The sequence below is a fragment of the Gymnoscopelus braueri genome (genome assembly GCF_963280865.1).
Source record: "Gymnoscopelus braueri genome assembly, contig: SCAFFOLD_366, whole genome shotgun sequence".
Classification (NCBI taxonomy): Eukaryota; Metazoa; Chordata; class Actinopteri; order Myctophiformes; family Myctophidae; genus Gymnoscopelus; species Gymnoscopelus braueri.
The window spans coordinates 1-26752 of record NW_027660579.1 but is presented as its reverse complement, the minus strand read 5'-3'; the positions used below and the strand labels follow the sequence as shown (position 1 = coordinate 26752).

General features: G+C 38.7%; 1 protein-coding gene across 1 annotated transcript; it reads right to left on the bottom strand.

Moving 5' to 3' along the window:
* Window positions 1-17046: 17046 nt before the first annotated feature.
* On the bottom strand, window positions 17047-26746 carry LOC308081425 (uncharacterized protein; the record flags this gene model as incomplete). Its single annotated transcript, XM_080457793.1, has 2 exons — window positions 17047-19036; window positions 25330-26746. Coding segments are annotated over 2 exons (2871 nt in total), but the record flags the coding sequence as incomplete, so codon positions are not given.
* Window positions 26747-26752: the final 6 nt, after the last annotated feature.

The following is a 26752-nucleotide window of genomic DNA, read 5'->3' as shown; positions in this document are numbered from 1 at the left end:
CAACTACGGCATATGAAAACATAACCCTACCGATTAACACGCTGTACACGAGCAAAATGTAATTAAGTTTCACAATTAAGATGTTTTTTAGAGGAAAAACGATTTTATTCAACACTTTTTAAATCTGTGGATTTTCAAATAACCTGATAATGCTTTTAATCATCGGGTAAACAATACATAGATCATATTTTTTATTAAAAGAAATATATATAGACAGAACTTACAAGTGTGAAATACGATCTTGACTTTTTTTTAAAATTTATTTTATCATTTCATCAAGCCATTTTAACATCTTTATACAAAAGGAAAACCAGTAGAAGAAAAGACTCAATCCACCAAAACCTTAAGGAAAACACCCTAGACAGAGACTAAGAAAAATAAATTGGCGTTTTATTTTTTCATGCTCATAAAGAGCCCCAAGTGCTAAAAGTGAAAAGTGCAGCAGCAAACGTTGGGTCAAAGGACCATCGACCGTGCCTCGCCTACTGACTGCCGTGAATAATGAGGCTTTGAGCAAATGACAACACACAAATCCACATCACATACTACACTACACTACACTACGGTCATTATGTGATGTGGACTGACGTGATGAAGCTTTAACCGCAAATGATTAGATCTGATGATATAGCACTGACGATGGTCCTATGACCTAAATGTGTGTTGCTGCACTTTTCACTTGGAGCACTTGGAGCACTTTATGAACATGAAACAAATAAAATACAAATATATTTTCGTAGTCTCTGTCTAATGAGTTTTCCTTCAGATTTTTATGGAGCAAGTCTTTATTTCTGCCAATTTTTCTTGGTTTTTGAGACCAGCTACCGTCAGAAAATATTCCTCTTTTTCCTTTTAGTTTCCTACAATTTTTTAAATAAAATAAAACATTTACAGAAATAAAAAGTTCTATTTCAAAAGAACCCCATACATTTAAGGCAACAAATGGACCCTGGTCCGCTTTTCCCTAAGTTATGGGTCGGGACTCAATTGTGGGTCGTGGACACATTTTCTTGGGTCATGAGTAAATAAACACCCTGCACTCCCCCCCCCCCCCCCGAACCTGTTAATAAAGTATTCAATCAATCAAAGCTTCCAGCAGGCAATTGGCCATGGATTACAGTTCATTGAACATTGTAATTTATTAAATACATTTGAAAATGATATGTTTGTTCGGCACGGAGCAGATATGACATATTGGAATATTGTTGATGTCCCAAAAACATTATGAAAAGTGAAAATAGCCGATCTTACAAGATCGATGTCACACAAATAATCAAAAACATTCAAAAGAATGTATTTTAAGAATATGCTAAATAAGAAATTCCATAAAGAAAAGAAAGAGTGAAAATCTCCAAGAGTGAAGATCTACAAGCTCACAAGGCCAAACACATTTCATAAAGTACATAAAAAAAAAAAGCAATTCCATAAAGTAGGGAAAAGAATATTGGCAAACATTTATTTATTTTCTTCATTGTTTAACATACAACTTACATTTAGTTGAAATTTAAACCAGTGATTCTCCGCCCAAGTAATTGGCAAAAACATTAAGATTTAATATAAAAAAGTGATACCAAATAAATAAGTTAGTTCCAATGGATTGATTGGTCTTTAAAGCATGCTCTGAAAAGGCCCACCCATCTGTCCACTTAACACGGCTGCCATGTGAAATGGTCAGATCCAGAATAAGGTTGAGAAGCACTGATTTACACATGATCTACAACTACGGCATATGAAAACATAACCCTACCGATTAACACGCTGTACACGAGCAAAATGTAATTAAGTTTCACAATTAAGATGTTTTTTAGAGGAAAAACGATTTTATTCAACACTTTTTAAATCTGTGGATTTTCAAATAACCTGATAATGCTTTTAATCATCGGGTAAACAATACATAGATCATATTTTTTATTAAAAGAAATATATATAGACAGAACTTACAAGTGTGAAATACGATCTTGACTTTTTTTTTAAATTTATTTTATCATTTCATCAAGCCATTTTAACATCTTTATACAAAAGGAAAACCAGTAGAAGAAAAGACTCAATCCACCAAAACCTTAAGGAAAACACCCTAGACAGAGACTAAGAAAAATAAATTGGCGTTTTATTTTTTCATGCTCATAAAGAGCCCCAAGTGCTAAAAGTGAAAAGTGCAGCAGCAAACGTTGGGTCAAAGGACCATCGACCGTGCCTCGCCTACTGACTGCCGTGAATAATGAGGCTTTGAGCAAATGACAACACACAAATCCACATCACATACTACACTACACTACACTACGGTCATTATGTGATGTGGACTGACGTGATGAAGCTTTAACCGCAAATGATTAGATCTGATGATATAGCACTGACGATGGTCCTATGACCTAAATGTGTGTTGCTGCACTTTTCACTTGGAGCACTTGGAGCACTTTATGAACATGAAACAAATAAAATACAAATATATTTTCGTAGTCTCTGTCTAAGGAGTTTTCCTACAATTTTTTTACATGAATAAAATAAAACATTTAGAGAAGTAAAAAGTTCTCATGTTTCAAAAGAACCCGATACATTTAAAAACAAAAATCAAAGAAATTCCATTTAAAACATTAAAATAAGAATAGTGAAAATAGCAGATCTACAAGCCAAGCTTGTAGATCTGCTATTCTCAATAGGTCCCAGGGAGACATCACACGTCTTTTGGGTCTCGAGCTAAAAGTTATGATAATCCTTACACTGGAATGTTCACATCCCAGTGTGTTTTTGCCATTGTTTGTTTATTGTTAATTTCAGATCCAGATTCATTAGTGACTGCTCTTCCTGGGGTCAAATAGTAAAATTAAAATGAATTAAAAGTACATATAAGAAGCAAGCAAAAATAGAACATGTGCCATTTCGTGAAAAACAAATAAGCAATAAATTAGAATAAATTAGAAAAAAAAAAGTGTGAAAATAGATTTACATGCTTGTTGTGAGCTTGCAAACCTATTATTTTCACTAGTTTGGGTCCTGAGCTAAAAGGTTTGGGAACCTCTGCAGTGACACAATGCCTGGTAGCTGTTAAATATAGAGCTTACATTTTGAATGACATCAGTTATGATTGTAATGTTTAGAATGCAATCACACAGTTATGACTAATGTTCATTTTATTTTCCAGAAGTAATACAGTCTACAGTGACTGAACTGCCTCTTACACAGTGTCACAGTGGCTGCTAGCTGATGCCTATGAGTTAAATTCAAAGTTTACAATTTACATGGTGCATTTATCTATAGTAGCTTTTAACCAAAGCACTTTGTAATGTGCATTACATTCACCAACCTACTCACCAGGGGGAGAGATAAGAGGGATAGAGAGATAGATACTCGTATACTTACGTCATTTGTGGATGATTGACATAAATTAAACGAGGCACATATGACGCAATCAATGGCAGCAGCATTCTTTGCTTCACGTTCTCTGCATCAGTCTCAGTCCAGCATCAGTCCATTTACTTCATTATTCTCCTGCCAAATGACGAGCATTGTCCGCAAATAACGTGAAACGATGTCCACATCACATACTGGTCATATGGTCGTATGTATCGTTTATATTATTTATTATTATTATTATTATGTGATGTGGATTGACGTGATGAAGTTTTACTCGCAAATGACGGCACAAATAACGAGTAACTATACGTGATGCACATGCCGACATCCGTCACACACCTTCACATCACATACTGGTCATATGTGATGTGGAAGTTTTATCCGCAAATGACGCAACGCAAAATCAATTGTGCCAATATCAGTAATACAGCAACAGCATGAAGAACATACAACACTATGAATGACATTAGTAAACAACATACAACACTATGAATGATATTAGTACACAACATACAACACAAGCAACAGGAATAACCAAAGTGATTAAATGCATATGATTGATGGCCCTACAGCTCTTCCTGTTCTGACCTAAACAACAGCGTGTACCTCGCCTAAAAGAAAACATTGCCGACCGATGTGAATGACGAGCTATCTGCATATGTCGTTAAATAATCACACAATCACATAAGTCCACATCACATACGACCAGTAATGTGATGTGGCCGACGTGATGAAGCTTTACACGCAAATAACCTGAAACGGTACAACGCGAATTAAATGACGTGAAACTACACGCAACGTAAAGGACGACATGCATCACATACCTCCACATATGTTCATATGTGACGTGGACTAACGTGATGAAGTTTTACCCGCATATGTTGTGAAATGACACAACACAACACATACATCACATCAATCCACATCACATACGGCCCCTGTATGGTCATATGTGATGTGGGCTGACGTGATGAAGACTTACCTGCACATGACGGACGTGACGTGAAATGATAAGACACGACGCAAATCAAATATGAAGCGTTACCCGCATATGTTGTGAAATGACACAACAAATAGGCTACATCACATAAATCCACATCACATACTACACTACACTACACTACACCATGGGCCTATGTGATGTGGGCTGACGTGATGAAGACTTACCTGCATATTACAGACGTGAAATCCTGAGACACGACGCAAATCAAATTAAGCGACGCAAATGACGCGCAGCGATACGAGACATAAATCACATAAATGCTGGCCGTCAACCAATAATAAAAAAACACTGGTCCAGTCCCTTCTTACTTAATATTCTTCACGAATGACGGGCATTGGACGCAAACGACGCAAAACGCTGGCCCGCCACCCGTTGAGTGACGCAACGCAAGCGGACGACACTTACGGTTAAAACTAAAAAAAAATTACTTGATACTATGACAGGGCAAAAAAGCTATATTTTTTAACTTTATCAAAAATAGCTAAAGCACAAATAGGTTTAACTATGTGACCAAGAGCCACATATAATGTACCCTGTCACTATATTATACAACCTAGCATACGTATACTGTACCCTGTTACTACATAAACAGCCTAGTATATGTATACTGTATGCTGTCAGTACACAGGTCCATTTGGTTCCATTTGTACACACAAAAACCACTAGTGGAGAACTAGTGCAATAGACAGGCAAGAAGAAAGAAATGAAATATAGACTTTATAAAGATTGTTATTCTGAGTAATCAAAGACACACGAAAACAAAAACTAATAACTTTATTAAAGCAAATAATAGAGAAAAGAGGGAAAGTTAAAGTATGGAGGTCAGGTAGAAACCTTGTATGTCCAAAACTGTTACTTTTAAAAAATGGACACAAAAAAGAACCTGTGTTCCAAAGGATCCAATGTAATTATCATGATCTTTGCGTTGTGAGCTTGCAGATCGGCTATTTGTACTGCTTTAGTGTGTGACACTGTAGTATGACCAAGTAAAAAAATAATATATGTATATATATATATATATATATATATATATATACACACACACACACACACACACACACATATATATACATATACATATATGGAGATACAAGGTTTCTGCCCGACAACCAATGATAGAACGTGTCACTACTATCACTTACCTTCAACAGCAGCCACGACTCAAACAGCAAATGAAATAAAAAAAACACTAAGAAAGGAAGCAAATGACACAAAGGACATAATTTGCTTTCTCTGTTAGTTTGCACAGACCTACAGCATAGATGGCTGTAAACACAGTGTTAATGAGGCTACATGCTACCATAATGATACCAGACATAAATCACATACCTCCACATCACATACATTTGTACACACATAAACCACTAGTGAAGAACTAGTGCAATAGACAGGCAAGAAGAACAAAATAAGAAAGTGTTTTTCTAAGACAAGAAATCGATCAAATAACTCGGACACAAAAGTAAATAAAAACAAATAATTGTGTTATTGCTTTATTAAAGCAAAGAATAGAGGAAAAGAGGAGAAGTTACGACCACATATGGTCGTATGTGATGTGGACCGATGTGACCAAAGCTTTTGACGCAAATTACGTGAAACTATAAATAAAATCACAAAAATCCACATCACATAAAGGCACATGGTCCTATGTGATGTGGACCGACGTGATGAAGCTTTACCCACAAATGACGCGATGCAAATGACGTGAAACGATAGACGACGCAAATGACCAAATACATGGTATGGTAGCATGTAGCATGTAGCCCCCTTAACAAGCAGCAGCTGCAATCAAAAGGTTCCTACCTTCCTGCCATCTTCACTGCACACAGCAAGCAGCAGCAGCAAGGTGTTCCTACCATCTTCATGTTCTGTAAAGACACAAAAAAGCAAACAAAAACGTTGAGTTGAGCAGGCCTTACAGGGTGACATTTTGGAAGCCATGATGGTCTGTAGAGCCATAAGCTTGTCTCTGACAGGGCTGTGTCACCATTATGACATTTTACTTGTGTAATTGTCACAAATAATTGCGATTAACGATTTAAATTGTGTTTGTTTGGCATTGAACATAAAAAAGAATTGCTGGCTTTTAAGCTTCGTAAACGGGGCAGATTTCACTGCGATCGCGGCGCGTAGATCGGCCATTTCCTCCATTTTATGAACATGTTTGAAAATAAATTAAAAATTTTCAAACATAGAAACGAATAGCGATTACCTCAAACAAATGTGCGATTTTGTAACCAGAAGATTGGGCACCCGGGAAAAGTGGGCCCTTCAATGTGTAATTGGCCATTTCTATTCCTCAAAGTAAGTAATTAAGTAACATAAAGGGATATTTCACTTTAAAAAAAAACTTTGGTCATTTTATCGTCCATTCAGGCTTTAGTGAGCCCCCCAGACAGTTTATAAGTTGCTTGATTCAGTATTTAGATATTTGATATTCATTTTATCAGACACGCCCCCTTCCTATACAAACTCATTATAACTTCAAACTCAATTTTTAACATTTTAGATTCATCAAAAACACCCGTCCTTGGTTCTGGTGACTCATCCTGACCTACTAATACGCGAGGGGGCCGTGTTTTTAAGATTCTTTTTCATTTATTTTATTAAAATGTTTTATTTCATTTTTTTTTTTTTAAACAATATTTAAAATAAATGAAAAAAGTTATCAAAAAAACACACCCCCCTCACGTATTAGGAGGGCGGGGTGAGTCACCAGAACCAAGGACGGGTGTTTTTGATGAATCTAACATGTAAAAAATTGAATTTGAAGTTATAATGGTTTGTATAGGAAAATGAAATGAATATCAAAAGTCTAAATACTGAATCAAGTAACTTAAAAACGGTCTGGGGGCGGGGCTCACAAAAGCCTGAGTAGACGATAAAATGACCCACATTTTTTTAAAAGTGAAATATCCCTTTAAGTACATGATTTGAAGACGCTTGAACATTCGACAATTGAGGCCTAATATTTCTACAATTGCTACAAAACCTGTCGCCTACAGCCACTATGGGCATAAAGCAGTAAGTTAAAGGTACATTTAGGTCTGATAATGATGTACCGTACATGTTCACATCATGTATACTTTACATTACTTAAAGGGATAGTTCACCCAAAAACATACTTCTTTTCTATCGATTAGTCACCCCATGGAGACTTCAATTATGGACCGGTAGGCAGCGGTTCCGGTAGGAGACACAAAGGAGACTCTTTGTGTCGCCTACTGGAACCGCTGCCGGTCATCAAATTATTGTCTTAGGAATGAGACAAAAACAAAAACATATCCATGAATTCAAGTCTCCATGGGGTGACTAATACATAGGAAAAATAAGTCATTTTGGGGGTGAACTATCCCTTTAACAGGATTGGGCCCCTTCCTTTACTTTATTTGTTTATTTAGACAGGACAGAGCATATTAATGAACGTCACATGAACGTAAATACACCGGATTTAGCAAAGATGCTAATTTTCACCCGCAGTCCTCACACAAAACAGAAAAACAATAACATCATAAAACAGACAAACGGTGAAATACAATTACATTACATCACATAGCCTAAAAAAAACTAAAATATGATCACAAATGGTTGCAGCTTTGGTTTTCAAGCAACCATCTTTTCACATTGAATTTAAAAGATGGAAATGTAGCACAATCCCTTATATGTAGAGGAAGGCCATTCCATGCTACACAACCCTGTACTGAGAGGACATTTTGACCGAAGGTTGTTTGCCGGTGCGGCACTTCACAATCTCCTCGAGTGGTTGCTCTGGTACCGATTCCTCTTTCAGGCTTCCTTTTAATGAATTCCCTTAGGGGGGGCGGGCACAGACCATGTAAGGTCTTGTATATGACCCCAACCTGTTTGAACTTTTTGAAATTGTCGAAGCTAAAAAATGTGAGCCTCCTGAGTATGTTACAATGATGATAAGAGTGAGGCTTCCTGTCAAACACCTTGAGCGCACTTTTGTAGAGCTGTTCGATGGGTTTTAGGATCGTCACGCCAGTGCAAGACCAGTTTGTAAAACAGTACTCAATGTGTGATAGGATCATACAGTGAAGATACGATCTGGCAGCTCCAACTGTCAGGAAGGGTCTAATTTGTTTAAAATTTTTAAGGTTGAATTTAATCGTATTTGTGACTTTCTTCACATGTTTTTTAAAAGTTAGGGTTGAGTCTAGTATGACTCCGAGGTACTTGAACTCTGGGACAAGTTCAAGTTCCTCCCCACCCAGAAACACATTTGAGGACACAACTGGTCTTTTGGAGAAGGCCATGCAGACTGTCTTTTTGGCATTCAAGAGCAGACATGAATCTATAAGCCAGTCTTGAATGCTTGTCAGAGCTGAGGTTAAGATTATTGACACCTCTGCATAGCTTTTACCATGGGCAAGTACAACGGCATCATCTGCACATGTAGTTTATTACATACTTCAGGTAGGTCATTTATGTACAGTGAGAACAGAATTGGACCCAGTATTGAGCCCTGGGGGACACCGACCGAACAGGTGTGGTAGGGGGATTTAACACCGTTTACACTTACACACTGTTTTCTGGTGGTTAGATAGGAACTAAACCATTGTATAGCTTCTGGGGAAAAATTAAAATGTGTTAATTTGGACAGGAGGACCTGGTGACAGACGGTGTCAAACGCCTTCTTGAAGTCCAGGAACACCGCCATTGCACAGGGAGCTCTGTTCAAAGCACATTTCAATTTTTCTATGAATAGGCAGTTTGCTGATTCAGTGGAGTGAAAGGCCCGAAACCCAAACTGCATGGGATGCAGTGGGGTGTGGCCTTTGTCTAGATGTTTGATGATCGATTTGACAATCCACTTTTCAGCCACCTTTGATATAACTGGTAGGATGCTTATGGGTCTATAGTTTGATATTTCAGTTTTAGCGCCAGATTTGTAGATTGGTGTTATTACAGCAACTTTCCATTGAGGAGGAACAGTGCGTTGTCTGATGGACAGATTTACCAGATGTGTGATCGGTGCCACCAGAGCATCTGCATTTGTTTTTAAAAAGTTTGTATCGAGCCCATAGGCATCCTTGGCTTTTGATGCTTTTAGTGATTTGATGATGTTTGCCACCTCGGTTTCCGTAATTTCCTCCAGATTGAAGATGGGGAGGTCTTTTTGGACAGGGCGGGGTACAAACTTTGATGGATTAAACATTTGTGTTATTTCTTTAACAGAGTTTAGAAAAAACATAATTAGGGTACTAGCAAGGGTTTGGGGATCTTTCACCAGGGCGTTGTCTATTTTTAGTTCTAAGCTATTATTGTTCTGTTTGTAGTATTTCCCTGTCAGTTTGTTTATGCACTCCCAGACTTTCTTACCATTTCCTTTTGCACTCTCTATGATATAGGTGTAAAATTTTGCTTTTGCCTTCCTTAGGAATTGGGTGACTTGGTTTCGTACATGGGCAAATTTCTGCCTGTCAGTTGTTAAACCAGATTTTAATGACTGTTTAAGCAGTATATCTCTTTTTTTCATAAGAGCTCTACAATTTTCATCAACCCAGGGTAGGGTAATTTTTTGCCCTTTCCTTTGTCTCCTCCTCCTGGTGAAAGATTCCATTACACTTTGTATTTTGGACAATAAAATACTGCATCCAATTTCAATGTCATCACCACATGTGTAGATGTCATCCCACTCAACCCTTTTTAGGGCAACCTCAAAGCTGTGTTGTAGATTCTTTGGGATGGTGCTGACCATTGGTTGGGGCTGGGTTTTACTGAACCGTTGTTTTGAAAGTTTTCTGGCAAAAAATATTATATTATGGTCTGACAGACCTGTTAGGAAATTATATGTTTTGGTGATTCTTTCCACTTTGTTGGAAAACAGTAAATCAATTCTAGTTGCTGAGTGGCTAGTGATTCTCGTAGGCTGCTCTATCATTTGAGTGAGATTGTAGTAATCTGTTATTTGTTTGAGATTTTTCCTAATCTTCTTGTCATCCCAATTTACATTTATGTCACCAATTAATATTACCTCTTTGTTAAAGTCACAGGCTGTCAGAATAGATTTTAGTTGCTCATAGACTTCAACTTACTTCCTTCACATGTGTTACCAATTATACTGATGAAGGCTCTGTTCTATTCAGTGTAGCACAGTGGTTCTCAAAGGACCCCCATAACTCAGTGTACAGATGGAACCAAATGGACTGCAATGTGTTTCCACCTGTACACTCAGAGTTACACACCCGGAAGGGTCCATTTGGAATAGAGCCTTCATTAGCAGGGCCGGATTAGCACTATGTGGTGCCCCAGGGCGACCTCAAGTTGAAGTGCCCCGCGCGGGCGCCGAGATCGTGTACTCGCGTGAAAAATTGGCGGATTTTGTTAGTTTCTTTTCTGTTTTTGGTTACTTTATTTCGGTTTTAGGGTTAGGGTTGTGTTAAGGTTATGTTATTTAATTCTTATAAAAAAATAATATATATATATATATATTCTTTTTTTGTGCCCCAATTGGCTGGTGCCCCAGGGCACTCGCCCCCTACGGCCTATGGGTAATCCGGCCCTGTTCATTAGCATCATTGGTAACACCTGTGAAGGGAAGTGAGGAAGAGGCCCAATTTATTTCCAATATGACTCTAGGGTTTTACTAGACCTGTCACATTGACATACATAATGCTCGCAAGGTTTTGCACAATCGTCACAATCGTCATAATGTTCATATATTTTCAAACGTTTTTTTATTTTTATTGTGGGAATAGCAGATCTACCAGCTCCAAAACGTGTCACGTTGGGCTTGTAGATGTCCATTTCCACTCCGCTAATTCCACTATTAATGTGTTTTTTGAAAGTATAAGAGTAATTAAATTATGTATATTATTATTTGTCATATCTGCCTTGTGCAACTTGTGTTTAAGAAGCCTAAAAGCGCGGAAAAAATAATTGCATTCACATGTTCCAATGTTCAACGCCAAACACAATTAAATCATTAGCCCTTTAAGACCGGGAACGCATCCGTGTCATTTTTAGATTTCTTTAGGCTATTCAAACATTGCAGATCTACAAGCTCGTAGCGTGGTACAGAGAGCCGCGCTATAAGCTTGTAGATCTGCAATTTCTTCGAAAGAAATCGTGATTTTTTTTGGCAAATCTTTGAATATATATATATTTTTTTTAAGCAAACATTTGTAACTCAAATCTTTGCTTCTGGGGGGATTCTACAAATGTAGAAATCCTCAGACCCCCGCAGACCCCATCTCAAAATATTTTGTTCCAGAAGCAAAGATTTTAGTTAAAAAATATATAAATTCAATGATTTGCACAAATTCAAGATTTTTCCAAAAAATAGCAGATCTACAAGCTCATAGCGCGGCACTATGAGCTTGTATATCTGCCATTTGACACAGATGCGTTCCCGGTCTTAATGGTGACACAGCCCTATAGTTCATACTGGCCAGGTGTGATCCAGGTACGTACCGTGTGGGGCCTTGCGCCGCTCGGTTGAAGATAGCTGGTATTAATAGAGCCGCGTAGGTTGTATGGCACCACGTCCCGAGCACCGTACGCCTTGTATCTCAACGGAGAGCGTTCGTTGGCACCGTTATACGTTTCAGCTCTCAGGGCTCGTTGCTGCGTCGACTCCCGTCGAGGTTCCATCTTCCTGAACCCTTTGTCCGAGTTACAGACACTCTATTACCAGCTATCTCCTGATGACTCCATCCAGCCAAGATCTTCACTGTAGAACTCATACAGCGAGTCAAACCCTGAGTCATAGCTAGGAGTCATGACTCAGGGTTTTTAACTCACTGTATGAAGTAGATTTAGTCCACTCTGCAGGAGGTCACCACATGGACGCCAAGGTCACATGATTAACCTGTAAGACACAATATACACCAACATTACTCATTTTTCCCAGATTTTATAAATTGTAGAATTCAAGATTGTTTAAAAAAGAAATCTACAAAAACGACATTTCTTTTGTTTTCAGTTTTGTTGCGGTTATGTTAGTTTGTGTTGCTACTAATTTGTTTTTAAAATATTTTCATAACTAATGCAATGTCACTATTTTTCATGTATGTGATCGTGATGATAGAAATACTGCAACGCAACACAACTGACAATAATAATCTACATTATATATGTAAGTATGATACACTTAAAGGGTTATTTCACTTTCAAATAAACTTTGGGTCATTTTATCTTCTACTCAGGCTTTTGTGAACCCTCCAGACCGTTTTTAAGTTGCTTGATTCATTATTTAGATATTTGATATTCATTTAATCAGACACGCCCCCTTCCTATACAAACCCATTATAACTTAAAACTCAATTTTTAACATGTTAGATTCATCAAAAACACCCGTCCTTGGTTCTGGTGACTCACCCTGCCCTCCTAATACGCGAGGGGGCCGTGTTTTTTCGATTACTTTTTTCATTTTATTTTAATATTTTTTTTTTTTGAAAACTAAAAAACAATAGGATTTTAAAAAAAAATTCATAAAATAAATGAAAAACGTTATCGAAAAAACACGGCCCCTCGCGTATTAGGAGGGCAGGGTGAGTCACCAGAACCAAGGACGGGTGTTTTTGATGAATCTAACATGTTAAAAATTGAGTTTGAAGTTATAATGGGTTTGTATAGGAAGGGGGCGTGTCTGATAAAATTAATATTAAATATCTAAATAATGAATCAAGCAACTTAAAAACGATATGGGGGGCTCACAAAAGCCTGGGTAGACGATAAAATGACCCAAAGTTTTTTTGAAAGTGAAATATCCCTTTAATAGCAACGAACATATTACGTTTGCTGCCGTCATGGTAATCGCCATATTCAAACCTTGTGTTTTTTCATAAATTAACTCCCTACTTGATCATACTACAGCGTCACATAAAAGCATCAAAAGTAGCAGATCTACAAGCTCAAAATGCAGCGCAAACATGGAATAAAGCAACATAAAATCTCATGACTGAAACTATAATGAATTATCATTATCGTGGTGCTGCTGGTGTACATACAGCCGACCGGTTGAATAAATCACAGATTGAGGCTTTAAAGGGATAGTTCACCCCCAATTTCTATCGATCAGTCACCCCATGGAGACTTTAATTCATGGATAGTTTTTTAGTTTTTGTCGCATTCCTAAGCCAATAATTTGATGACTGGCAGCGGTTCCGGTAGGAGACACAAAGAGTCTCCTTTGTCTCTCAATTCTTAGTCTTAGGAATGAGACAAAAATATATCCATGAATTCAAGTCTCCATGGGGTGAGTAATCCATAGAAAAACACTCATTTTGGGGTGAACTATCCCTTTAACCTTTGCTTTTATGACATTTCTGAGACCATTCATGTTTATAGAAGATTCTTCTAAATATACATTCTATTGCAAGTTTGATCACTTCGAACACTTTGATCTTAAAATAACCAATAACCGATCTACAAGCTCACAACACGCGGCAGCGATGTGAGCTTGTAGATCTGCTATTTTGGGTGCATGGCATGCTTCCATAGAAGACATGCTGGCTTCATATGGAATCCAAATGACTGTAATCACTCAAGGCGACTGAGAACTTTAATCCATGAGGAAAGCGACACGTTGTGAACTTGTAGATCTGCTACTTTTGAATTTGAATCCTTAAAAGTAAGTTTGACAATTGACCAGTGGTGGAAAAAGTACTCAATTGGCTTACTTAAGTAAAAGTAACAATACTGCAATGTAGAAATACTGTGTTACAAGTAAAAGTCCGGAATTCAAAATTTACTTGAGTAAAAGTACAAAAGTATTGGCATAAAAATTTACTTTAAGTACCAAAAGTAAAAGTACTAACATGTTTGAAAATAGCCTAAGTATAAAACAGGGTTAAAGTGGTTAATGTAGGTTTTATAATGTAATCATTTATATCTGCAAAGTAACTAAAGTTTTCAAATAATTGTAGTGGAGTAAAAGTACAATATTTGCCTCTGAGATGTAGTGGAGTAGAAGTAAAGGTATTGAAAATTGGAAATACTCCAGTAAAGTAAAAGTACCTCAAAATTGTACTTAAGTACAGTACTTGAGTAAATGTACTTGTCACTTTCCACCACTGGATATTGATATTCATTTTAGATGAATCTTATTCTTCTGCTAGAATGTGTTTTATCTTCTGTTTATCTTCACTTGTGTTGGCGCCGTTATCTCTCCCATCCTTAGGCTTTTACATTTATTTTATGAAAAGTATGATATGTGAAAAGTACAAATAAAGTTTCATTATTATTATCCTTCTATCTTGACATTCTTGAACACTCCCCAAAAATAGTGTTTATTGGCATTAGAGCTATGTTAATCTCAAACATAAATGTATAAATTCTAAATATAAAAGGTTTATCCCAAAGCCGCAGATGTTATCCCACCATACGGAGCCTTTGTGTTCAGTAATATTACCCATTATTCAATTAACAAATGTTAATGTTTCAATCTGGTCTGTCTGAATATCACACTGTATATTCTTCAGTGGGTGTAACTGGCGCTGTTGCAGCAGGTGAACGCCGGTATTACACCCCATTGTCAACCAGGAAATACAATGATGTTCATTCACAGACGGAATTAAAACATGCATTTATTAAATAACACGCATTATTAACTAAGCACTAACAACCCGTATGGACGGATAACATAAGTGGCTTCAAGATAATCACTTCATAGTAAGAATGTATACATAAATGGAGACGCACGAACACAAATGCAAAACAACTCAATATCTGCTGTTGCAGCAGCAGGCGAGCGCAGGTATTGCACTCCATGTAAACGAAGAAGTAGAACGGCGTTCGGACACAGACGGAATTATTCATTTATTAAACTTTTACGTAATATTACGGAACATAAACGACCCGTATGGTCGGGTAACAACCGTGGCTTCGGGTTTAAATACTTAATGTGTTAGTGTGTACATTTATGGAGCAGTAAGGGCGTTAAGAAAATAAATACAAAGAAATCAGCTTCAATCAAACAAGTCCCTGACCGTCTTGGTCCGAGACTAAAGTTCTAAGGTTACAAATGCACAGAGTCTATGGCGGGTTAGATCTACAAACCCCTCACATCAGTGAGTGTGGTTAGGATTAGTCGTGCTCATTTGGAAAAATGTTTGTTTGATGCGTTTCATCTTCGGTTGTAAAACAAGAATATTCCAAATGTTTTGTCCATTTGGTGTCATAATACACAAACAGCCTTAAAACCCCAAATGCTTAAATAATAATAGTGCTAATTATCGGTGCATAAAAACGTGTCATATGTTCATATGAATCAAACATTAGTAAAATACCTGATGCAGCGTGGCCACGTTACAAACTGAACCAACCTGCCGTTTTGCGCCTGCGTCCTATTTAAACCCGTATTCACATCCGGTCTGGAGCCCCGCCTACTGGATCCGGTATGTTGAAACCAATGTACATACATGAACGCATCGTTTCCGTTTCCGTTTGCAGACCGGATCTTCATCCGGCAGACAATTGATCACAATCAGTTTTCAATCATCAACACTGATCACAGCTGATCACAACAAGTGTGCGTGTGCGTGTGCGTGTGCGTGTGTGTGTGTGTGTGTGTTTGTGTGTGTTTGCGCGCGTGTGTGTGTGGAAGGTATTAAGGCAATACAAAAAAGTGCCTTTTTATAAATAAATATTGTATTGTGTATAGCCCAGTGTTTCCCAAACGTTTTAGCTCAAGACCCTAAATGATATATCTCTCCCCAGGACCCAAGACAGAGAAAATAGCAGATCTACAAGCTCTTGTAGATCTGCTATTTTCAATACTTCTTAAACATTTGTTTTCTAATTTATGGAATATCTTTTCCTCTTTTATTTTTTATTCATTCATGAAATTATTTTTGAAAAATCATTGAATTTGTTCCTAATTCATGAAAAATGTTTTGAAATAATGATTAAAAACAACATTTAGGAAACAAGAAAATAAGGGGATATTTACTCACGATGACCCATAAAAATGTGTCCGCGACCCACAAATGTGTCCCCTCCCAGTGTTTGGGAAACAGTGGTGTAGCCTATGTAAAAACCTCCAACAGTTTGATAATCAGCTCTCCATCAAACCTCCGTTCATCATGTAAGGTCATTCTTTTTTAAATGTATCCATTTCGGCTTCGTAGATTTTTGTATTGTGCATATTTAATTAGATCATTTGCATATTTGAATTAATTAGCTATCATAAAAGCATTGCAATGAAATCAGGTCACTGTTTCAGGTGGAACTTTCACTGACTAGGAACCTTTCAGCACAGAGTTACAACAACATGATTTCACTGATGAGGAACCTTTCAACACAGAGTTACAACAACATGCTTTCCCTGATGAGGAACCTTTCAACACAGAGTTACAACAACGCTTTGCATGAGTCAGTCACCATAAACATGAGACACACATAAAGCAATAGACACACAGCCTGTGACACTGTCATTAAAAACACACACAAACACATACCTCTATCATAGACAATACAAAATTAAAAACCACACACAAACACGCACCTCTACCACAGTCAACAACAATAAAAAACACACACAAACACACCTCTAACGACCATAGACAACAACAGATGTAGTTTTATTGAGGCAGATGGGAGCATAAAAACAGGTAAAAAGTATAGCGATAGGCTATTCTTATCATGTTGGTTACTTTACATGAATTATACATTAATTATAATATAATTATTATTTCCAACAGGTCTGTCTTTCATCTGTGATCCATAAATCCATAAAGTAATGATTACATCATATCAAGACAAATGGTACCAAGAAGGTGTATAAATACAAGAGAACAAAATATTAAAATAGATTATTAACCACTTTAAGACCCTATATACTTCATATCATATCATACGATGCATAGCAAAAATAGCTGATCTACAAGCTCACAAAGCATCACGATGTGTTGTGAGCTTGTAGATTGGCTATTTTCACTATTTTTAAAAGCATTTTTTTTAAGATGATTTAAATATTGTTATTAATATTATTATTGTAATATTAGATTTCTCCTCTAATGACCAAAATAGGGATGTCAGGTTGGAAGCGGTAAATACATCATACACAATCTTCCCATTAGACAAATAAAATAAGAATGATGAAAGTTTAGGAACAACTCTACATGTTTTCTAAGATCAAATCATCTTCTTTTTATTATTTTTTCCCCTAACAAAATGTTGACATTTTGCACGCTGAGAAAAAAACAATAAAATAATAAAGAGATTATTCTGGACTCAGGAGGACATGAAAAAAAAAGAGTCAGATCTACTTGAGGTCACACAACTCAGCAGTGGTTCCAGATGATAGAGGATAAAGATTAAATCCAACATGGAGGTTGTGTGTGAACGTGGTGTGGACTGTGTGGAGGAGAGTCATGGTGTCAGACACACGGTAGAAGGACAGAGTACCTGCACTGTGGTCCAGGTACACTCCTACTCTGGAGGACACACAGCCTGGGATGTTAGTTTCAATGCCTCTGTGTCTGAAACTATAACCTTTGTTGGTACACCGTAAAGACCACGATTTATCATTGAATCCAAATCCACATTCATCACCAGAACCTGTTCTGCTGATATCTCTATATGAGACTGCTATAAAAACAACTCCTCCACTCCACTCTACCTCCCAGTAACAGTGTCCAGTCAGACCCTCTCTATCCAGAACCTGAGGATATTCAGTGAATCTCTCTGGGTGATCGGGATATGATTGTGGTTTGTTCATCATTGTTACTTTTCTGTTCCCTTTAGACAGAGACAGGTCTTGATGAGCTGTGTTTGGATCCAGTGTGATTGGACATGAATATTGTAAGAACTCAGCTCTGGTCTTGGTTTCTGGTGGTGTTGACAGTACTGTCTGGTCCACACGCCTCCTCAGTTCTTCAGCACGACTCACTTCACGTTCCTGCTGGTCTCTGATCAGCTCCCTCAGCTCAGATTGCCTTCTCTCCATGGAAGGGATGAACTCAGTAAAGATGGTGTCACTGTCCTTCACTGCTCTGTCAGCACAGTGGTTGATGGACTCCACCTCATGGTGAAGCACCTTCACGTCTTTCTCTCTTTTCTGGATTTTCTGCTGGAGGTTCTGCTGACTCGTATCGAGCTCTTTCTGTCTCTCAGTACGTTCTGCTGCAGCTGAGATCGTATCGTGACCTTTGTGTTCGTCCACAGAGCAGAGATAACAGACACACTGCTGATCGGTACGACAGAAAGGGTTCCTCATCTCGTCGTGACGAGAGCAGATGTTCTCCTGAAGCTCGCTGGAGGCTTTGACCAGCTTGTGTCTCTTAAAGGCAGGAGACTGATAGTGCGGCTGGAGGTGAGTGTCACAGTAAGAGACCAGACACTGAAGACAAGTCTTCACAGCTTTCAGTCTCCTCCCAGTGCAGACATCACAGGCCACATCTCCAGGTCCAGTGTAGCAGTGATCAGGAGGAACATCTTGCAGTCCTGTCTTCTTCAAGCTCTCCACCACATCAGCCAACATGGTGTTTGTCTTCAGATCAGGTCTTGTGATGAAGGTGTGTCTGCACTGTGGACAGCTGAACCTCCCTCTCTGATCATCCTGGTTCCAGAATCCCTCGATACACCTCCTGCAGTAGCTGTGTCCACAGGGAACAGTCACTGGATCCTTCAGCAGATCCAGACAGATAGAACAACACAACTTTTCCTGATCCACAACTCCCTGCTGCGCCATTTTAGTCTGTCTGTCTGTCTGTCTGTCTATCAGACGAGTTTAGTTTTGTTGCATTTTCAAAGAAATCACATGACACGGGAAGTTCGTCCTGGCTATGTGTGTGTGTGTGTGTGTGTGTGTGTGTGTGTGTGTGTGTGTGTGTGTGTGTGTGTGTGTGTGTGTGTGTGTGTGTGTGTGTGTGTGTGTATGTTTGTGGTGATTCACAGTGATTCACTGCTAGAAAATGCTTCCACTCTGTTGACACATGAGTCAGCAGTTTTCTTCTTGTGCTGTATCTCTCAAATAAAAGACAGAACACACTGAAACTTTCACTGTTTGTCTTTCTCTAAATATGTCTAGTAGAACTGTAATACAACCATATTATTATATAAATACTTCAAATGGAACTGTAACACAACCGGAGAAAAGAGAGAAAGAAAACACACACACACACACACACACACACACACACACACACACACACACACACACACACACACACACACACACACACACACACACACACACACACACACACACACACACACACACACACACACACACACACACACACACACATAATAGGAATGGGCCAATGGCAGCACACACAATAAGCTCCGCCCCTCGATAAACCCACACCGTAGCTGTGATCCACAGTCAGTTTGAAAGAAAAGATGAGAGAGAGCAGAGCTCACAACACCAGCAAAGAAAGAAAGAAAGAAAGAAAGAAAGAAAGAAAGAAAGAAAGAAAGAAAGAAAGAAAGCAGCACAGCTCACAGGAGGTCCAGGGCCTATAGGGGGTCCTTAGTGTTGCTACACTGGGGGCCGTCATCTCTCTCTCAGCTAAGGGGTCCCTGCTTCATCTCTCTCTCAGTTAAGGGGTCCCTGCTTCATCTCTCTCTCTCTCTCTCTCTCTCTCTCTCTCTCTCTCTCTCTCTCTCTCTCTCTCTCTCTCTCTCTCTCTCTCTCTCTCTCTCTCTCTCTCTCTCTCTCTCTCTCAGCTAAGGGGTCCCTGCTTCATCTCTCTCTCTCTCTCTCTCTCTCTCTCTCTCTCTCTCTCTCTCTCTCTCTCTCTCTCTCTCTCTCTCTCTCTCTCTCTCTCTATCTATCTCAGCTAAGGGCTCCCTGCTTCATCTCTCTCTCAGCTAAGGGGTCCCTGCTTCATCTCTCTCAGCTAAGGGGTCCCTGCTTCATCTCTCTCTCAGATAAGGGGTCCCTGCTTCATCTCTCTCTCATCTAAGGGGTCCCTGCTTCATCTGTCTCTCAGCTAAGGGCAAAAAAAAAAAACTAAGCAAAAAACGGCAAGCACGGAGGTACAGTAAGTCATCTGGCTAAAAGGATGACACACAAAACAGTCCTGGGGACTTTCCATTGTGGTCCTAAATGAAAAACCTAATGAATAATGTGGTTGATAAATCATGTTTTGCTGTGATTACATCAACGGATCAACCTTTTCCTACACATTTAGTTAAAAAATGTCTATGTAGCCAATTTGCAAAGAAGTAACATTTGAACAGATTTTTTTGACTGGGTCCAATAATTGCAATTGGCTTCATGTGACCAGTCATGAAGTATATCCTTGAAGTGTATTGTTAGTTTATTTTCCTCCGCTTAGTAATATGCTTAAATTCAGCGTGTCGTCTGATGAGGTCGTAAGCAATGGTTGTAGCTACTTGTGGTAGTCTGAAATGTCTACTATTATGGAACTAAACTAGTCTGAAATGTCTACTATTATGGAACTAAACTAGTCTGAAATGTCTACTATTATGGAACTAAACTAGTCTGAAATGTCTACTATTATGGAACTAAACTAGTCTGAAATGTCTACTATTATGGAACTAAACTAGTAAAAGAAAGAAGCCCTGCTGTGCAGAGGGCACATTTTGAACTTCACGCAATACCTGTTGTCCACCAGTAGATGTCCTCCTTGACTACAGGATGTAAATGTCAACAGAAGTCCTCATCTATTACAGTAGTACTAAAAGACAAGTCATTTAATGTCTGGTTGCGCTCGGGTGTTGCACTCTGAAAATAGCCGATCTACAAGCTCACAGCGCAGACGCGTTGTGAGCTTGTAGATATTTTCAGCATGCAACCAAGTGTAAAAATCTGCCGTTACGACGCCATCAAGGCACCGCCAAAATACATTTTAGTCGACTAAATCAACTGTAGATTTAGTCGACTATAATCTAATGATATTTAGTCCACTGAAACTATTTAGTCCACTGAAATCATAACTGAAAATATGATTAAACTGAATGTAATTTTATTCAAAAGACTATGACTAAACTAAATCAAGAATTTGCAAGCTCAAAACATGGACGTGTTTTGAGCTTGTAGATCGACTATTTTTGCTCCTTTTGTGTGACACTGTAGTGTTCAATAGATGTATGATGTCTGTTGGAAACCTCATATTATGTCAAACTGTTTTTTTGGTTTGACTTTCAAAAATAGCAGATCTACAACGATATACAGTACAGATGGCACTTGACCTAGCCTTGTCGACCATGCAGTATATGCAAAGGTAAATGTTATTTAGACAGATGCTAGGTTCATTGTTTACCTGTGATGTTTACTGAGACACTACACTGTCTCTCTGTATTCTATGATCCTATAGTTTACTGAGTCACTACACTGTCTCTCTGTATTCTATGATCATATAGTTTACTGAGACACTACACTGTCTCTCTGTATTCTATGATCCTATAGTTTACTGAGACACTACACCTGTCTCTGTATTCTATGATCCTATAGTTTACTGAGACACTACACTGTCTCGCTGTATTCTATGATCCTATAGTTTACTGAGACACTACACTGTCTCTCTGTATTCTATGATCATATAGTTTACTGAGACACTACACTGTCTCTCTGTATTCTATGATCATATAGTTTACTGAGACACTACACTGTCTCTGTATTCTATGATCCTATAGTTTACTGAGACACTACACTGTCTCTCTGTATTCTATGATCCTATAGTTTACTGAGACACTACACTGTCTCTCTGTATTCTATGATCCTATAGTTTACTGAGACACTACACTGTCTCTGTATTCTATGATCCTATAGTTTACTGAGACACTACACTGTCTCTCTGTATTCTATGATCATATAGTTTACTGAGACACTACACTGTCTCTGTATTCTATGATCCTATAGTTTACTGAGACACTACACTGTCTCTCTGTATTCTATGATCATATAGTTTACTGAGACACTACACTGTCTCTCTGTATTCTATGATCATATAGTTTACTGAGACACTACACTGTCTCTCTGTATTCTATGATCCTATAGTTTACTGAGACACTACACTGTCTCTCTGTATTCTATGATCCTATAGTTTACTGAGACACTACACTGTCTCTCTGTATTCTATGATCCTATAGTTTACTGAGACACTACACTGTCTCTCTGTATTCTATGATCCTATAGTTTACTGAGACACTACACTGTCTCTCTGTATTCTATGATCCTATAGTTTACCTGAGACACTACACTGTCTCTGTGTATTCTATGATCCTATAGTTTACTGAGACACTACACTGTCTCTGTGTATTCTATGATCCTACAGTTTACTGAGACACTACACTGTCTCTGTGTATTCTATGATCCTATAGTTTACTGAGACACTACATTGTCTCTGTATTCTATGATCCTATAGTTTACTGAGACACTACACTGTCTATGTATTCTATGATCATATAGTTTACTGAGACACTACACTGTCTCTGTATTCTATGATCCTATAGTTTACTGAGACACTACACTGTCTCTCTGTATTCTATGATCCTATAGTTTACTGAGACACTACACTGTCTCTCTGTATTCTATGATCCTATAGTTTACTGAGACACTACACTGTCTCTGTATTCTATGATCCTATAGTTTACTGAGACACTACACTGTCTCTCTGTATTCTATGATCATATAGTTTACTGAGACACTACACTGTCTCTGTATTCTATGATCCTATAGTTTACTGAGACACTACACTGTCTCTCTGTATTCTATGATCATATAGTTTACTGAGACACTACACTGTCTCTCTGTATTCTATGATCATATAGTTTACTGAGACACTACACTGTCTCTCTGTATTCTATGATCCTATAGTTTACTGAGACACTACACTGTCTCTCTGTATTCTATGATCCTATAGTTTACTGAGACACTACACTGTCTCTCTGTATTCTATGATCCTATAGTTTACTGAGACACTACACTGTCTCTCTGTATTCTATGATCCTATAGTTTACTGAGACACTACACTGTCTCTCTGTATTCTATGATCCTATAGCACACACAATAAGCTCCGCCCCTCGATAAACCCACACTGTAGCTGTGATCCACAGTCAGTTTGAAAGAAAAGATGAGAGAGCAGAGCTCACAACACCATCAAAGAAAGAAAGAAAGACAGAAAGAAAGAAAGAAAGAAAGACAGAGTAGAGGAACAGCAGCACAGCTCACAGGAGGTCCAGGGCCTATAGGGGGTCCTTAGTGTTGCTACACAGGGGACCGTCATCTCTCTCTCTCTCTCTCTCTCTCTCTCTCTCTCTCTCTCTCTCTCTCAGTTAAGGGGTCCCTGCTTCATCTCTCTTTCAGCTATGGGGTCCCTGCTTCATCTCTCTCTCAGCTAAGGGGTCCCTGCTTCATCTCTCTCTCAGCTAAGGGGTCCCTGCTTCATCTCTCTCTCAGCTAAGGGGTCCTTGCTTCACCTCTCTCTCAGCTAAGGGGTCCCCTGCTTCATCTCTCTCTCAGCTAAGGGGTCCCTGCTTCATCTCTCTCTCAGCTAAGGGGTCCCTGCTTCATCTCTCTCTCAGCTAAGGGGTCCCTGCTTCATCTCTCTTTTAGCTAAGGGGTCCCTGCTTCATCTCTCTTTTAGCTAAGGGGTCCCTGCTTCATCTCTCTCTCAGCTAAGGGGTCCCTGCTTCATCTCTCTTTCAGCTAAGGGTCCCCTGGCTTTATCTATAAAGTTTATATGATACATACAGTTTATATGATAAATGTACAGCTTCCTACAGTCTATGTAGGAAGAGGGCGACCTAACTCCTTTAGAATGTATGTAGAATCCACTGGCAGCTAAGCTGTCTCCACCAGTCCTGCTTCATCACTGGTCCCTATAAAAAAAAACTATATATATATATGTGTGTGTGTGTGTGTGTGTGTGTGTGTGTGTGTGTGTGTGTGTGTGTGTGTGTGTGTGTGTGTGTGTGTGTGCTTATGCTTCATGACAATGGGTGGCAAAGCATCTATATGTAGTTGATCAAATGAAACTTGATCTATTATCTTTAAGTGGTTTCTTTCATTTAACTAGATTAAAAGTTTCTGTGTCAACCTTTCTACACAGACTGTTAGAATAGAATGTTTGCTTTGTTCATCTTTAATGTCACTTTATTCACAAGATGATTTAATTGGTTATACTTATTATAAGTATAAGTGTATACAGGGTATCTGCACATTTATGAAGTGACAATTGGAGGAATTTTAAGACCTTAATATAATTAAATAAAAAGACCATTACTGCGTCAAAAGTAATCAAACTATACTTTAAAAAAAATGAAATTGGCCAAATTGTGAATTATTAGCTAAGAAACAGGCACACTTTGTGAAAATAGCCGATCTACAAGCACAACTCCTCACCTTGCAGGTGCCCAGTTCTATAGAATAATATACACACTCATACACTAACATTTATTCTACCATTATTATCATGTTGGTTACTTTTTATGATTTATAAATTAATTTTAATATAATTATTCATTCCAACAGGTCTGTCACATTTCATGTGTAATGTTTGTTCTGTGAATAAGTTGAAAAATAAAATCAATATTTCACATGGAATATCAATCAAATCCATAAAGTAATGATTACATCATAACAAAACAAATGGTAACAAGGTGGTGTATGAATACAAGAGAACATATTCAAATAAATTATCATCCACTTTAAGCTCTTATTATACGACGCAGAGCAAAAATGGCTGATCTACAAGCTCACAAGGCATCGCAAAGTGTTGTGAGCGTAAAAATAAAATTGAAGATTTTTGAAGTGTTGAAAATCTGTTAAACAATATATATATTTTTGATTGAAATATTTGTATTATTTTAAAATCAGATTTCTCCTATTATGACAAAATAGGGTTATCAAGTTCGAAGCGGTTAACAAATCATACAAAATCTTCCCATCAGACAAATAAAATAAAGCAGGTGACAACGTCTAGGAACAACTTTTTTTATTTCCCCTTAACAAAAAGTTGACATTTTTCAGGCCGAGAGAAAAACAATACAATAATAAAGAAACTATTCTGGACTCATGACATGAGTGATCTACTCACACAACTCAGCAGCGCTTCCTGGTAGAATAAACAGAAATCCAGCATGGAGGCTGTGTGTGAACGTGGTGTGGACTGTGTGGATGAGAGTCATGGTGTCAGACACACTGTAGAAGGACAGAGTACCTGCACTGTGGTCCAGGTACACTCCTACTCTGGAGGACACATCATACTCACTCATCTGAGTCCATTCGTTTCTGTGAAACAATTTGTTTCTGAGTAAAGACCACGATTTATCATTGCATCCAAATGTACTGTCATAACCAGACCCTTTTCTGCTCATATCTTTATATGAGACTGCTATATGAACAACTCCACTCCACTCTACCTCCCAGTAACAGCGTCCAGTCAGACCCTCTCTACTCAGAACCTGTTGAATTACAGCAGTGAATCTCTCTGGGTGATCAGGATATGATTGTGGTTTGTTCACATATGTTACTTTTCTGTTCCCTTTAGACAGAGACAGCTTTTGATTTGCTGTGTTTGGATCCAGTGTGATTGGACGTGAATATTGTAAGAACTCATCCCTGGTCTTGGGTTCTGGTGGTGCTGACAGACCTGCCTGGACCCTGTGAATTGTTTTTTTCTTCTTCTTTTTTGATTTCTTCACTCTGTTCACTGTCTCTGAGACGTTTGTCCCTTCCTCTGTCAGAATGTCCTCTAGTCTGTCTCTCATCTTGGACACGGCCACAGTCACATCTTCAAAGTATCTCAGAGGACGGACATTGCTGCTGACTGGGTGTGTAGATTCACTGATCGTTGAGAGGGAGGAGGTGTAACGCTGTAGAAAATGGATGTGATCCTCTGTGAGTGAGAGCTGCTCCAGCTCAGCGTGTCTCCTCCTCAGGTCAGTGACCTCCTGCTCCACACGCCTCCTCAGTTCTTCAGCACGACTCACTTCACGTTCCTGCTGGTCTCTGATCAGCTCCCTCACCTCAGATCGTCTTCTCTCCATGGAAGAGAAGAGCTCAGTAAAGATGGTGTCACTGTCCTCCACTGCTCTGTCAGCACAGTGGTTGATGGACTCCACCTCCTGGTGAAGCACCTTCACGTCTTTCTCTCTCTCCTGGATTCTCTGCTGGATGTTCTGCTGACTCGTATCGAGCTCTTTCTGTCTCTCAGTACGTTCTGCTGCAGCCGAGGTCGTATCGTGACCTTTGTGTTCTTCCACGGAGCACAGAGAGCAGATACACTGCTGATCGGTACGACAGAAAAGCTTCTTCAACTCGTCGTGACGAGAGCAGATGTTCTCCTGAAGCTCGCTGGAGGCTTTGACCAGCTTGTGTTTCTTAAAGGCAGGAGACTGATAGTGAGGCTGGAGGTGAGTGTCACAGTAAGAGACCAGACACTGAAGACAAGTCTTCACAGCTTTCAGTCTCCTCCCAGTGCAGACATCACAGGCCACATCTCCAGGTCCAGTGTAGCA